Source organism: Peromyscus californicus, unplaced genomic scaffold, assembly GCF_007827085.1.
Source record: "Peromyscus californicus insignis strain IS unplaced genomic scaffold, ASM782708v3 Scaffold_8__1_contigs__length_139910024, whole genome shotgun sequence".
NCBI classification, from domain to species: Eukaryota; Metazoa; Chordata; class Mammalia; order Rodentia; family Cricetidae; genus Peromyscus; species Peromyscus californicus.
The window spans coordinates 138713035-138729178 of record NW_026294606.1 but is presented as its reverse complement, the minus strand read 5'-3'; the positions used below and the strand labels follow the sequence as shown (position 1 = coordinate 138729178).

General features: G+C 40.1%; 1 protein-coding gene across 1 annotated transcript; it reads right to left on the bottom strand.

Moving 5' to 3' along the window:
- Positions 1–1158: 1158 nt before the first annotated feature.
- On the bottom strand, positions 1159–3771 carry LOC128103272 (protein FAM177A1). The gene has a single exon (XM_052727493.1). It carries the CDS (start codon positions 3625–3627, stop codon positions 3001–3003), a length of 627 nt encoding a protein of 208 aa, XP_052583453.1. The 5' UTR covers positions 3628–3771; the 3' UTR covers positions 1159–3000.
- Positions 3772–16144: the final 12373 nt, after the last annotated feature.

Genomic DNA, 16144 nt, shown 5'->3' with positions numbered 1-16144 from the left:
CACATGTTTAATTGCTTTTTCATGGTTTTCTTGGCTTTCTTTAAGGGATTTATTGATTTCTTCCAATTTTTTGTTTGTCTTTTCCTCAATTTCTTTAAGGGAATTTTTCCTTTTTTTTGAAAGGCCTCTAGCATCTTCAGAAGCTATTTTTAAGGTCACTTTTTTTCTGCTTCTTCTACATTGTGATGTTCAGCTCTTGCTGTTGGAGGAAGGCTAGGTTCTGGTAATGCCATATTGCTCTTTATGTTGTTGTATGTATTTTTGCATTGACGTCTGCCCATCTCCTCCTCTAATAGGTGTAAGAGGTGCCTGTGTCTGAGTGAGTTGCTATTGGTCCACTCTGTGCTTGCTGTGTCTGTGTCTCAGGGGGCCCCTCTGGGTTCAATCTTGGCTCTTGGTCTAATTGGAGCTGGCAGATTCTGTATCTCAGAGAGCTGCTCTGGGCCCAATCCAAGCTAGCTGATTCTGTGACTCAAGGAGCCGCTCTTGGTCCAAATAGGGCTGGCAGATTCCCTGTCTCAGGAAGTTACTCTTGGTACAATGAGAGCTGGCAGTTAGGTTTCCATGTCTCAAATTACTAGGGTCACAGGCAGATGGGTATTGGGGCAAGGTGTGGAACTTTTAGAACCAGAACAGCCTACCAAAGACAATGCTACATTCCTGACCATTGGCTGATAGACTTATTTTGCAAATGAACTCTAGTGTCTAACATTTTCATCTGTAGAAATTACTGCTGTAGCTACTTCCCTGTGTAATATTTCTCAGCACAGAAACTTGACTTGCTCATAATGCATTTTTAATTGTTTTTTTTTTTTTTTGTCTAATTTTATTAACCATTATCAAGTTACACTTACAAAACTGTAGCTTTTATTAAAGGTTTTTGTTAGAGAATTACTAATTCCTTATACTAACTCATGTGTTTATGGGTTTTTTGTTGTTGAAATATAAGGGTCTTGATCTGTAGTCTAGGCCAGCCTCCAACTCATGACCCCACCTCAGCCTCCCTGGTGCTGGGAGTACCGACATGCACCACCACTCCTGCCTGTGTTCAGTTTTTATGGAGATGAGAAGAAAGTAGAACGTCGTGGACCGTGATGCAGAGGGGACAATAATTCTGCTGGGGACTGGAGAGTAGGAAGAGGTGAGACAGGCAGAAGATGAACCATTTACCCCGTTTATGATCATTTTATAGCTGCATAAACCAAAGCACAAACGTAAGGCACAGTGAGTCATAACTCAGCACACAACCCGCCACTGCCCGACAAGCAGGAAGCAAACTGGGCCACCGCAGGGCTTTGCAGGTCCTTCCCTCCTAATGTAACCAGAGGCTGTGGCGTAAACTCTGGGGTGCAGCGTGTCGGGAGAGATGCCTCAAGACCACCTGCCTTCACCTCCTAACAAGTTAGGGTCTGAGGGGGTGGCACCGTCTCAAAGTTTGTTAAAAACAAGCCAAGAGGCAGAGGTCAGGCCAGCATGTTTCAGCAACTATCAACTAAGACTGGTTTGGGAAACTAACTGATAGTGTCATTAATTACGCAATCTAAAGATAAACCTCTAAGAACTAAGCCACATCGTTTGCACCCATGAAGGGAGCTAGCTCACGACTCCAAGGAAGACTCCATACTTGCTGAGCCTTACAAATTTCAGTCCAACTGAAACTGACTCAAACTTTGAATATTCAGTTAAAAATCCAGCTTGACGTTGAACTTACTGAGAGGTCCACTGGCAAGTATCTACAATTATGCTCACCTATCCATGTTTGAAACGTACACACTGAAGACGGAAAACCCCATGCTACTTAGAAGGCCAGTTTATAAGTGTTCATTTCTAAAAGCTATGAGAAGGCTTTTAAAAGATCAGCATCTAAAACATTGTCCACGTTTCTCTTTATCCACATCTGGTTATAAATCAGTTATACATATAAAAGGTTCTTAACACGTCTGTAGGACTATTTCTCAAAATTCGCTTCATATTACACAACTTTGTAAAGGAATAACCTAGTGAGGAGAGAGAGGGTCAAACCTGGTTCACTTCAACTGTCCAGCTTTCTACCGTGACTTCAAACGGTGAACAAAAGTAGACTGTGAGCAGTTCATCCCCAGCTACCCTGCCTGATGCAGAGAGGGCTGAGTGTGACACACCCAAGGTGCCAGCCACGTGGGGAGTCACGAGGGACCAACACCTGACGGAACTACAAATTCACTCGGCAACTAGTGCTACTTTGTGACCAGAGCAAGTTAGTAACTACTGAAAAATGCAAGAGTGGCTTGTGGTAAAAGTAAAAACCCAAGATTCAGAGTAGTACATTCAACACTTCCCATAAAATCGTCTCAACAAAGGAAATCCACAGTGCCTCCATCTTGCTCCTTTTATTGCACACTCTGAGCCATCCTAGTGTGGAATTAATGGGCAGGTATGTTAAATGCGAGGCAGGCATTGCATGAGGCAATGTAGGGTACTTCAGTCTGAGGCTGTTAGGATTATTAGCTCCAAAGACAATTAGTCAATACTTACCCTTTTTTTTTAAACAAATGTCCCAAAACCAAAAATCTCAAGGAACAAATTAACTCCCCTTTTAATGTGGAACACCTTTATTTTTTGGTTTTTTTGAGACGGGTCTCACGGGCTAGGCTGGAGCTCATTATGTTATGTTGACCAGGTGGGCCTTGAACTCACACAGAACCACCAGCCCCTGCCTCTCTGTGCTAGGATTAAAGGTGTGTGTTATCATGCCATGCTAAATGATGTCTTACCAAAGCACTGGGCTTAGCACTGGTCAGTGTATGTGAAAGAAGCCCGGTGAGGAGGGGAGGGCGCTAATTTAACTCATAATAAAAACATCCCAACTTCAGATCTGACTGTGATAGACAGCATAAGAACGAAGAAAGATTTTCCCCTAATAATTTAAAATATAAATAGTTGTTTTAAGCCCCACTAAACAAGATGTCAAGAGTTCCTGATTGACCTTTAGGGTAGCACTTTCTAGACAGTCCTTTGGTTCTACGGTGGGACAGAGGCTGCCTGCTGTTTGCTCTCCAGTCCTTCACAGCCCTCCTCCATTTCAAAGTTGATATTCACAAACGAGCTGGCCACCGCTGTTTCCGGTTGATCTGTCTGTACAGTGCAGTCAGCCTGCATCTTGTTTTGCTGGTACTGTCTTTCTGCTTCTTCAGACATCCTATTTTCTTCTTCCTCCTCCTCCTCCTCCTTCTTCATCCGGTAATACTCATCAATGGCATATTGGTATTTTGGGGTGCTGATGCCCAAAACAGATGCAATCTTCTCTCCAAGAAAGTCACACACTGAGAGGGTTGACGTGGCAGCCCGAAGCATGTAAAACCACAAGTAGGGGCCCCAGGGAAGCTTTGTCGGGTCAACAGTGGGCAGCACCTCTTTCTTCTCCAGGCCGTCCACTTCGTCCTCATCGGTGCTGTACTCTTCCATGGTCTCTCCACTGACGAAGTGGATGACCCTCCTTGGAACTTTCTTCTTTTTTCCGATGACTCCCAGCTCTACATTCTCAAAGCCTCTTTCATTACTCATCTGCCGCGTCGCGTCTCCGAACGCCGCGGCGGCCGCCGCCTCCGTTTCTCCCGCCGCCGCCGCGCAGCCCGGCTCTCGGTCCATCGTCACGCCGGCCCGGGCAGCGGCCACACGGAGGGTGATCGAAGGGACGCTCCCCACCGCCCGCGCGGAGGCTCACTCGGAGGCTCGCACACCGGTGCCCGCCGGGCCCGCAGCACACAGCCCACCCTCCCGGGGAGGGCGCGCCTGGACTTTTAATTGTTTTTTAAGGGAAGTATGAAATGTGGTGGATATAGATATGTGAGAAATTCCTGTAATGCAAAACAGACATGGACTTTTTGCCATCTCTAAGGTCTTCTTAGAGAAGACAATATATTTTCATCTCTCATTTGGTACCAAATAACTGTAGGTCTATGATCTTCATAGAGGAAACCCAAAAACAATCTGATTGGATACTTAAGGGTTTACTGAAGGCCTCAAAGGGAATGTTCCTCTAATTGCCTGTTGGCTGTTGGGTACTACCTGAGGGCCTTGGAAGCTGACATCCTCTGCCTTGCTCAGATCATTGCATTGCTACAAACTGTTGCAAAACATCACCAAGAAGATGTTGTCATGGACTATGAGCATTATAGTGGCCCCTAGAAGTTCTCCATGGGCTCTTGTTTTAATGACTGATTCCCCAGTTGGTGATTTTTGTCTTGGGATACTAGGAACTTTCAGGAGGTGGAAAGGAAGATCTTAGAGGTAGGCCTTTGAAGGTTACACCCTACCACTGGTTTCTGTATCACTCTCTGCTTCACTGATTGCTTTGATATGAATAGTCTCCAATACATAATCCCTCTGCAATGAGCTGAGCTGCTCTGTCAATGCCATCTCCACAATGAGTGACTGAAACCCTTTGAAACCATTTCAGGCATTATGGCCAGTGACATAAAAGTAACAAATATTCACTTTTTACTCAGATTTTTTCCAAAAGCAATAATTTAACCCACTTCCTCTCTTTTTTACTCTGGATTTGCTATGTAGCCAGCAAAGACATTGAGCTTCTGATCCTCCTACTTCCACACCCACCCAAGTGCTGGGATTACAGGTGTGCATCACCACACCTGGTTTATGTTGTGTTGGGGAGTTGAACACAGGGACTCATGCATACTATACAACTACTCTGCCAACTGAGCTACATATACAAACCTTTAATATCTTTTTATTGATCATTTCAATATTTACTTACTAATATTGAATTAACAGTATACATTGTTACTTGTTTTGTTTTCAATTTTAGACATTATCTAAGAATTAGTTGATTTTTATACCTGTGCCATTATCTCAACTTTCAAATTTTGCTAAACAACAACTTTAGTTTAATCAATATCTGTGTTACATTATCATGACTATGCAAATGTTATTCATGGCTGAGCAATGTAATATTTATAACTTACAATTACTTTTCCCTTTGTGTACAACTTTGTTCTCCCTGAGGCTATTACTAATTTTTCCTTCTGCTTAGATTGCTATTTTTTTTACATCAGCAAATCATCCCAAAGCCTTTTCCATTTTTTAAAACATATTTTTTTGTTTAGTTTCCACATAGATCATGTGTTTTCTATTTAACTGATATTTTGAATGATCTTCTGAGCTGTTAGGTGAGATCCATCTTGGATTAAAAGACCCCTTATGCTATGAGCATAATCCTTATCAGTTATTCTGGGTTTATTTCTACCTGCTGTTCCCATGTTTCTCATTACTTCCCAAGAAAGAAGTCATAAAATGTTTTTAAAAAGTCTTTGCATATCTGAAAAATCATTAAGTGTACAGATTTTTGATTGATGTTTTAGCTAGGCATAGAGCTGTAGTTTAGAAATAAAGTTCTTTCTGCCCACTATCTTCTCATATTGTTATTAAGAAATTTGGAATATTTTTGACTGCTTGCTATATGAATGACTCCCTTTTCTTCCTTATCTTATGAGTTATATCTCTGCATCCTTAGTGTTCTGAATACCATTTGACTTGGGTTTGTTTTCATTCATTGCATTGGATGTTTTTTAAATTTTCAAATCAGGAAAATTATGCTCTATTTGCATATTCTTGATTTATTTTTGTGCCTTCCATCATCTTTGTTCCTTTGTTCCCAGAACTTGAAAATTTTTAAATGTTATTACCAAATGGAGATGCATATATTGTACTATAATCATGACTTTATGTAACCTTGATGATATTCATAATTTTAAAACATTAATTTTTTACTGTATAAATTTAAGGAATACCACATGTTACTTTGATGTGCATCTACATGGTAAGATAGTTATTACAGGTGAGTAATTTATTGTATCTCTAGATTTATTCACCTTCCATTACTGCAAAATGTTTCTCTGTTGACCTGCATTGCTCTATTCCATACCTTTTATATCTACCTGTCATAACTATCATTTTACCCTTTTTTATATAATATTTTATTCAAAAAAGACTTTTTTTCCTTTTACATACCAACCTGTTCTCCCTCCCTCCTCTTCTCCCACTCCCCCCACCTACCTGCAATCCCACCCCCATCTCCTCCTCATTGAGAGTAAGACCTCCCTTGGGTAGTCATCATAGGCTATTATACCATGTTGGGACTACACCTAGCCTCTCCTTCCTGCATGAAGGCTGAATAAGGTATTGCACCACAGGGAATGGGGTCTACAAAAGCCAGTTTGTATACCCAGGGTAGGTTTTGGTTCCATTGCCAGGGGACCCACAAACACATGAACCCATGTAAGTTTCATCCATATTCAGAGGGCCTAGTTCAGTCCCATGTGGGCTCCCCAGCTATCAGTTCAGAGTCCATGAGCTCCCATTAGATGGGTCAGATATTTCTGTGGTTTTTCCCATCATGATTCTGACCCCTCTTGCTCTTATAATCCTTCCTTCCTCTCTTCAACTGAACTTCAGGATTTTGGCCAAGTACTTGTCTGTGAGCCTCTGCATCTGCTTCCATCAGTCACTGGATGTATGTTTTATGATGACAATTAGGGTAGACACCAATCTGAGTACAGGGGAAGGCTAGTTCAAGAACCCTCTCCACCATTGCTATGAGTCTTAGCTGGGGACAATCTTGTGAATTCCTAGGGTTTTCCCTCGCTGCAAATTTCTCCCCATCCCCTTAATGGTAGACTCTGTCAAGATATCTCTTTCATTGCTCTCCCTCCCCATTTCTCCCACATGTTTCCACCTCCCATCCCATCCCATCCCCTCCCCTCCATTCCCCCTTCTCGGTTTGCTCAGGAGATCTTAACCCTTTCCCCTTCCTAGGGCGATCCATGTGTGTCCCTCTTAGTGTCCCCCTCTTTACCTAGCTTCTCTGGGGTTATGGATTGTAGCCCAGTTATACTTTGCTTCTGACATTCACTTATGAGTGAGTACATACCATGTTTGTCTTTCTGGGTCTGGGTTACCTTACTCAGGATGTTTTTTTTCTCGTTCCATCCATTTGCCTAAAAATTTCATGACATTGTTTTTTACTGCTGCATAATACTGCATTGTATAAATGTACCACATTTTCTTTATCCATTCTTCTGTTGAAGGGTATCTAGGTTGTTTCCAGATTCAGCTATTACAAATAATGCTGCTATGAACATGGTTGAGGAGATGTCCTTGTGGTGTGGCTTAGCAACTTTTGGGTATATGTCCAGGAGTGGTATTGCCGGGTCTTGAAGTAGGTGGATTCCCAATTTTCTAAGATATCTGCCATACTGATTTTCCAGAGTGGCTTATAGGATTGCATTCCCACCAGCAGTGGAGGAGTGTTCCCACTTTTTCCATATCTTCTCCAACATAAGCTGTCATTTGTATTTTTTTTATCTTAGTCATTCTGACATTCTGGTATCTCAGAGTTGTTTTGATTAGCATTTCCCTGATGGCTAAGAATGTTGAATATTTCTTTAAATGTCTTTTGGCCATTTGAGATTCTTCTGTTGAGAATTCTTTGTTTAGCTCTGTAGCCCATTTTTTAATTGGATTATTTGATATTTTGCTGTCTACTTTCTTGAGTTCTTTATATATTTTAGAGATCAGCCCTCTATCTGATGTGGGGTTAGTAAAGATCTTTTCCAATTTTGTAGGATGCCTTTTTTGTCTTATTGACAGTGTTCTTCACCTTACAGAAGCTTTTCAGTTTCAAGAGGTCCCATTTCTTAATTGTTGCTCTCAGTGTCTGTGCTACTGGTGTTATATTTAGGAAGTGATCTCCTGTGCCAAGACGTTCAAGACTATTTCCCACTTTCTTTTCTGTGAGATTCAGTGTAACTGGATTTATGTTGAGGTCTTTGATCCATTTGGACTTGAGTTTTGTACATGGTGATAGATAAGGATTTATTTTTATTCTTCTACATGTAGATATCAAGTTATGCCAGCACCATTTGTTGAAGATACTTTCTTTTTTCCATTGTATAATTTTGGCCTTTTTTTGGTCAAAAATCAGGTGTTCATAGGTATTCAGATTAATGTCAAGGTCTTCAATTCAATTCCATTGGTCCACATGTCAGTTTTTATGCCAGTACCAATCTGCTTTTTTTACTATAGCTCTATAGTAAACTTTGAGTTCAGGGAAAGTGATGCCTACAGAAACTGCTTTCTTATAAAGGATTGTTTTAGCTATCCTAGGTTATTTTTTCCATATGAAGTTGAGTATTGTTCTTTGGAAATCGGTGGAGAATTGTGTTGGGATTTTGATGGGGATTGCATTGAATCTGTAGATTGCTTTTGGTAAGATTGCCATTTTTACTATTAATCCTACCTATTCATGAGCATGGGAGATCTTTCTATTTTCTGATACCTTCTTCAGCTTCTTTCTTCAAGGACTTAAAGTTCTTGTACTACAAGTCTTTCACTTGTTTGTTTAGAGTTACCCTAAGATATTTTATGTTATTTGTATCTATTGTAAAGGATATTTCTCTAATTTCTTTCTCAGCCCATTTATCATTTGTATATAGGAGGGCCACTGATTTTTTTGAGTTAATCTTGTTTCCTGCCACATTACTGAAGGTGTTCATCAGCTGTAAGAGTTCCCTGGCAGAATTTTTGGGGTCACTTATGTAGACTATCATATCATCTACAAATAGCAAAAGTTTGACTTCTTCCTTTCCAATTTTACCCCTTTGATCTCCTTTTATTGTCTTATTGCTCTAGCTAGAACTTTGAGTACTATATTGAATAGGTATGGGGAGAGTGGACAGCCTTGTCTTGTTCCTGATTTTAGTGGAATTGCTTTGAGTTTCTTGCCATTTAGTTTGATGTTGGCTGTTGGCTTGCTGTATATTTCCTTTATTATGTTTAGTTATGTTCCCTGTATTCCTGATCTCTCTAGAACCTTTATCATGTAGGAGTGTTGGATTTTGTCAAAGGCTTTTTCAGCATCCAATGAGATGATCATGTGTTTTACATGGTTTATTACATTGACAGATTTTCATATGTTGAACCATCCTTGCACCCCTGGGATGAAGCCTACCTGATCATGGTAGATGATTTTTTTGATGTGTTCTTGGATTTGGTTTGCTAGTATTTTATTGAGAATTTTTGCATCAATGTTCATAAGGAAGATTTGTCTGTAATTCTCTTTCCTAGTTGTGCCTTTATGTCTTTTGGGTATCAGGGTAATTGTAGCCTCATAAAAAGAGTTTGGCAATATTCCTTCTGTTTGTATTGTTCAGAACAATTTCAGGAGTATTGGTATTAGCTCTTCTTTGAAATTCTGGTAGAATTCTGAGCTGAAACCATTTGGCCCTGGACTTTTTTTGGTTGGGAGATTTCTGTTGACTGCTTCCATTTCCTTGGGGGTTATAGGTCTATTTAAATTGTTTATCTGATCTTGATTTAATTTTGGTATGTGGTATCTATCCAAAAAATTTTCAGTAACTACCATTTTACTCTTGATTTCAATGTGTTTGAGATGCTTTACTCATGTAGCATTTTTCTTTCTGTATTGTCTAATTTCATTTATCTTGGTATCTTCTTTATTTCAAGTGACAGGATCTTCTTTCAGGATGGATACAAACAATATGCTATTATATAGAGAGTAGTCTCCCCTTATTCATAGGGGAAGACCATTCCTTTATTCAATTGGCCATTTGTCTCTTCAGGCTATTGAATCTTCTGGATACAATATTTATGGGTTGTGTATTTCTAAGAATTTATCTATTTTTCCTGTGTTATACAATGTGAAGGCATATCATTGTTCACTGTAGTTCTTTGTGATCCTTTAATAACTTCTGATGCCTCTGTTATAACACATTCAATTTCATTTCTGATTTTATTTACATGCATCTCTCTCTCTCTCTCTCTCTCTCTCTCTCTCTCTCTCTCTCTCTCTCTCTCTCTCTCTCCATAGTCTGCCTAAGGTTTGTTGTTTTCTTTAAAGTTTCAAGAAGCTGACTGACTTCACTTTGTTGATTTAAATATAATTTTTCTGTTCTCTAGTTGATGGTTTTCCTTTCCAATGTTTATTGTTTTCTTCATTCTGCTAATCTTGGTTGTCTCTTTCTTTTCTCTAATTTCTCAAGATGCAATGTTAGGCTGAGATTTTTCTTTTTCTTTACTGTAGGTGGTAATTACTTTGGAATGTAGCAGAGGGAGATTTATAATAATGAAGTTCCCTTCTAGTTTGTCTTGACATATTTTTAAACTTTCCCTTTGATTTCTTATCAGACCTTTTTTGTTGTTGTTGAGCATGTTGTTTCATATATAATTCTTATTGTCTGAATATGACATCTTATATTTTTGGTTGTGAGCCTAGCCTTTAATGGCTGAGCCATCTCTCCAGCCCTGAATATGACATCTTATGAACTAAAAACATTAAAACCTCTTTGTACCTTTCTACCTTATTTTCCTCTAAAATGGCCCTTCCAGATGATATGAATGGTATTACAAAATTTGAAGAACAGGATAAAACCTGGCATTTCCTGCATCTAACAGGCTGAAAATGTATGCACTGATGTATGTTTTTATGTGGGTGTGTATGTTTCTCTGTGTGTGTGTGTACATGAGTATGTGTGCATGTGTGTTTCCATAACTATGTGTATGTGTATGGGTGTGTGTAAAGCTTACTTTGTTTACTCATAGTCCCTGTAATTGTCATGTAGGCACTGGGAAGACATTTCACAGACTAAATATGTGGCTTCTGTAACTTCTTTGGTTTAATGTGGACTCCTCACAGCACGGCACCCCTGTGTTTTTCCTCCTCTCTATGTCATATTTCTTTCTCTTTTACTTATTTAGTCATGCTGGTCTTTCTGTTGATCAACAACCCTACAATGAAATTTGGCTTTCCAACTTTTGTTTTTACTATCCATCCTGACTGCAATGTTTTTTTTTTTTTCTGAGTCTTCCAAACAGTGGTTCTTAGAGCCCTTTAAAACTTGGCTCAATTGTCTCTCACAAAGATGCTTCCTTACCACTGTGAGCTTACCACTATGCCTGGAATATAGACTATAAGTGGGTGTTTTAATTAGTGATGTCATGAGGCAAATTCTTTTAATCATTACCTTCTCACAGATCATCTAACTTGATGTTGGAAGGGAGTGCTCAGAAGGGAATAGAATGTAGAGAAGGTAAAAAGGAGGAAGGAAATTACCACATAAACTTAGGCATCACTCTTGTTGTGCCCCCACAATTCATGTTGGGTTTCTATGTAGTACCTTCATTACTACTGTATTCCTGGGCTATAACTGAGCTGGAATTTAGTTTCTCCTCATTACTAGCATGGAGAAGCTACTCAAAGTTAAGCTAATTTAAAAGGAATGTGTAGCTGGAGTTTTCTCCAGTTCTGCCCAGCCCGATGGACCCCACAACTGCTTATAAAATAATCACTAGAAGCTTAATATTAAACTGCTCGGCCATTAGCTCAGGCCTACCATTGACTAGCTATTACAGTTCAACTCAGCCCATTTTTGTTAATTTATATGTCGCCACATGTTCTGTGGCTTTACCTGTTGCCTTTACATGCTGCTCCCTGGACGGCAGGCTGGCGTCTCCTGACTCAGCCTTCCTGTTCCCAGAATTCTCTTCTCTGCTTGTCCTGCCTATACTTCCTGCCTGGCTACAGGCCAGTCAGCATTTTATTTATACAAAGCAATATCCACAGCAGGAATGTACTTAAACATGTTGTATCTTTTCTCTAATGTATCTCTTCTTTGTTAACTGCAAGACAGCAGTTGTATGCTTTGAATTATTATATCTGAAAAGGATTTTGGAATATAACATGTCCTTTCAACAGTACTTAAATTGACTTAAAATGAAAACTTCATCTTGACCTCAAATAATTGCTAAGCATGTATTTTGCCATGAATTATAAATATTGACATTAATGAAACTGCTGCATTGTGATTAAATATATCCATTGAAAGCTAAAAATTTGAAACTTAACACACATTGAAATGTATAAAAACTATTTATCTTTCAATAACAGGATGTTTTAATGTTTAATATGTATATATTGTTAGCACACAAAATAGTGTGTTTCCAACACTCAGCTTTGCCTTCTCAGACATGTCCAGGAGATGAATCATGAGAGGCAATCCTGAGGAATTCCTTGATTTACACATAGGGATCTTTTCTCAAAGCAATTTCCTTTAATAAACTCTCTCATGGCCTGTATTTGCTGACAAATCTCAAGTCTGTGTCTTCAGACTGGTACTACTGAGTTCTGGGTCCACATAGCCAAATGTGTAAGCACCCATGTGTAAAAGGAGAGTCCCTGAGATGCTTCTGCCACTATGATCCTGATTCCTTCCTTCATATGAACTCCTTAACAGTATTTAGTTTGTTTTATCTCTCCCAGAAAGCCATGCTTTTCCATTGTTCCTGGAGTACTTGCTACCCTTAGTCAACCTACCCTCCTCACCCCTCAAAAGCCTGCCTAAACATACCCTTTACGGTAACAATTGTGTTGTTTTCTAAGAAGATTCTTGTGGCTCCTGGACACTGTCTTATAGTCTGATTAAGGCAGTCATTTTTTTTTGTTGTTGTTCTGTGATCATTTATTTACCCAACTTCATCCTCATTTACTTATTTGGGACAGATATATTTAGTTTCTAATTTGTTTAGATCATTGGAAAAGAAAAAAAAAAGAGACTCACTTCCAAAAGCTTAGGGCATGGCCTGTGGCATGGCTGTGCTAGTAAATGGTTGAACTTAACCTTTGTACTTTGGGCTGATTGGAGGCTGTTTTAAGACTCCAGCTGCAGTACTGGATAGCCTATGATAACATCATTACACTAGAAAGGACTCATGCCTCATTCAGTATAGTGAGAAGGATGGTTCACACTGTGTGTCTGTATGCTTGCATGTTGGATATTTATAAACCATGTGTTCTGAGACTGGAAGCCATATCTGAGGAGCATAGTGTCTTAGTTAGGGCTTCTGTTTCTGCAACAAAACACCATGGAAAAAAGAGCAAGTTGTGGAGGAAAGGATTTATTTAGCTTACACTTCAGCATTGCTGTTCATCACTGAAGGAAGTCAGGACAGGAACTTGAACAGCCAGGATCCTGGAGGCAGGATCTGATGCAGAGGCCATGGAGATGAGCTGCTTACTGGCTTGCTTTCCATTGCTTGCTCAGCCCAGCTTCTGGAACAACAACTCAGTGATGGCACCACCCACCACGGGCTGGGCCCTCCCCCATTGATTACTAAATGAGAAAATATCTTACACCTGGATCTCAAGGAGGCATTTTCTCAGCTGAGGCTCCTTTCTTTGATGACTTTAGCTTGTGTCAAGTTGACACACAAAACCACCCAGTACACAGAGTTATTTTTAAATGATGTGAGTGGTCTTTTTTCTCCCAGACAATTTGTCTTCTTCAGTGTTATGATCTGGTCCCTTCTTACCACCTCTGTCTCTGCCACTCAGTTTCTTTATGTCTCTGCCATTCCCTTCCTCTACCAATCTACTTCCATTTTCACTTGCCTGTGCATTCCCCATGTGACCAGGCAGGAACCACCTTCACTAAGGAGAGGAAGGAAGATGTAGTAAAGGTTTTAAGTTTTCCTAGCCATGGACACAAGGGTCCTCTGGCAATTTTTAATGCTAGATTTAAGCCCAATCTGTAGGTGGTGTGAAGACAGGGAAACTGAGCTGAAGTCACTAATGGGAGGGCAGTATCAGGTGAGATGCTCAAAGTTCCTGAGTGAGTCTGACACAGCACTTGGTGTCTTCAGTGTCACCTCCAGGAAGGACTATCTAAGGTTGATGCCTCTCCTGTGCTGAGGCCAGGCAGTCAGCAGTTGAAGGAATAGAACAGCATGCTTGCTTCCAAATGAAGAGTTCCTAGGACTAGTATTAAAATTGACATTTGTTTTCTCAGCAAACAGTCATGGGCAGAGGGGTAAGAGTGGCAGCAGTATACTGCATAGACTGTAAGGGTCATTGCTGGTGTATTGGTAAAGGACAAACCACACCCAGTTAACCAGGAGGAGGGAGTATCTGGAGCTTAAGTGCAAAAGAATTTTAAATCCCATGTAAGCTGGCTTTCCAGGCTTGCTAATGGAATCTGTGCAGTTCTCCAGATGGAGAAGACAAAGACAAATGGACATGTCAAGATAATCTTTTTTCTTCTTTACCTATCTGAGCATTAAACTGATTTTTCAACTAGCCTCATTTGGCTAATGTAATAATAAGCCCCATGGTAAAATGTGTTTAGACGTTAAAAGCACAGTCAAGTGCCAGACATACCTGGATTTAAGGGATTGATTTGCTCTTTGCTGCCTGTGTAATCTTGGGCACGTTAATTGTCATAAAGCCACAACTCTGTCCAGACCTTGTGAATTGCCGTCCTGTGGTCAGGCAACACATGGGCCTCCTGGCTGCAGAGGCTTGCTTGAAGCTTTATCCTCTTAGTTAAAAACAGGGACAGTATCTTCCCTGTGGCTATATTGAGTTAGATCAGTTAACACACATAAAATGCTTAGCTTGGTAACTGACATGATATGCAGTAACTATTTGCTGTTAATTTAGTTGTGTGCCAGGGATTTTTATATGATGATTGAACTTAATCTTCACGTCCATCCTCTGAGGCAGGCTTTGCCCACACTCACACAGCCAGTAATGGAAACATCTTAGATGTCATATAGGCAGCCTCACTCCAGAGGCTGTGCTCTTAATTAGTAGTCCTTGAATGACATGTGCTTTTTTTCTTCCTTTCTACTATCCCTCTTCCTTCGTTCCATTTTGCCTTGCCTTCTTCTCTACCACTTTGTATGTTTATCCATTTATTTCCATGCACACATCCATCTATCTTCATCATTATCATCATTACTTCTATTACTCATCTTTCAGCCAATATATCTTTATCAGTCATCTATCTTTGTATTGTTCATTGGCATAGACATACACACACACACACACACACACACACACACACACACACACACACACACACACACACTCATGCATGTCATTAACCCAGTCATCTAGAAGACAAACTAAAACTCAGAGAAGTCAGTAGATCCTAAATAACAGCTCTAATTTTCCAAGTCTAGAACTCTCTGACTTCCAAGTTTGAACTGCATTTTAAAAAAAAACTACAAGACTATGATTAAATGTAATCTCAATTCTTTTTCACTGCAGTTATTTAAAATTTCACTGTTAAGAAAGAAAAATAGAAAATTGTCAACTCTCTCAGCTCCAAACTTGCCCATTTATACCCCTAGCAAAGGAAGAGGGAGTGGTAATCAGATGCATTGGTGTTTATATTCAGGTGATGGAAAGCATTTTTTTTTCCAGGAATGAGGGTGGCACAATTTGTCACTCAGTCAATATCAGAAACTATGATGGCTTACTGTCTGACAGAACTGTCTTCTTTCAGGCACAACCTCAAGAACAATTGCAAGACCTGGCCCAAAAACAAGTGGGACCCAAGAAAAGTGCGACACACCCTGCACATTTATTTATAGAGACACTATGCAGCTGATACAGTTATCTGTAGTAATAGAGAGGAGTTGGCAGCCTGCAAACCCACAGCAGCAGGCAACCCTCAAATTGTAACATGTCAGCCTGGGAATGTATGGAATTCATTGGGATAATTTTGCATCTGATTAACTTTCCTAATTAAGCTTCCTATAAACCATCATGACCTCTTAAGCATCTCCCCTTGAAGACATCCCTCTGCAGTAGCTCTAAATAATATGGGATCTGATTGATGGTTAATGCCTTTCCCGATTTTCTTGTCAGTTGCTCAGCCATTGTTTCTCTCCCAAGTGTTCTACCCTTGTCCAGTCCCGCTTGGTCTCAAGAGAGATGTTTTCTCTGGTCCCATCAGTAATGGAGGCCATGGCAAAGCTCTTTTGGAAACTCCCAATCTTAATAATTTTGTCCTATTTTGCCAGTGGAAATTTCTATAACTATCCTTGGGACTCTCTGGAAATAGAGTTGAGGAGATGACTCAGTGGGTAAGAACATTTGCTGTGCAAGCATGACTACCTGAGTTTAAATTCTCAGCACCAACACTAAAGCCTGCATGGCTGTGCACATCTGTAACCCCTAATGTTGTTGCCATGGACTAGAGGATCACGGGGGCTTTCTGACTTCCAGAAATCCTGTCTCAAAGAGTAAGGTGGAAAGTGATAAAGTGATGGATCAGTCTACCTGATA

Excerpts from the sequence above, each read along its gene's own strand:
- LOC128103272 (XM_052727493.1), bottom strand. The coding sequence starts at position 3,627 with ATGGACCGAGAGCCGGGCTGCGCGGCGGCGGCGGGAGAAACGGAGGCG.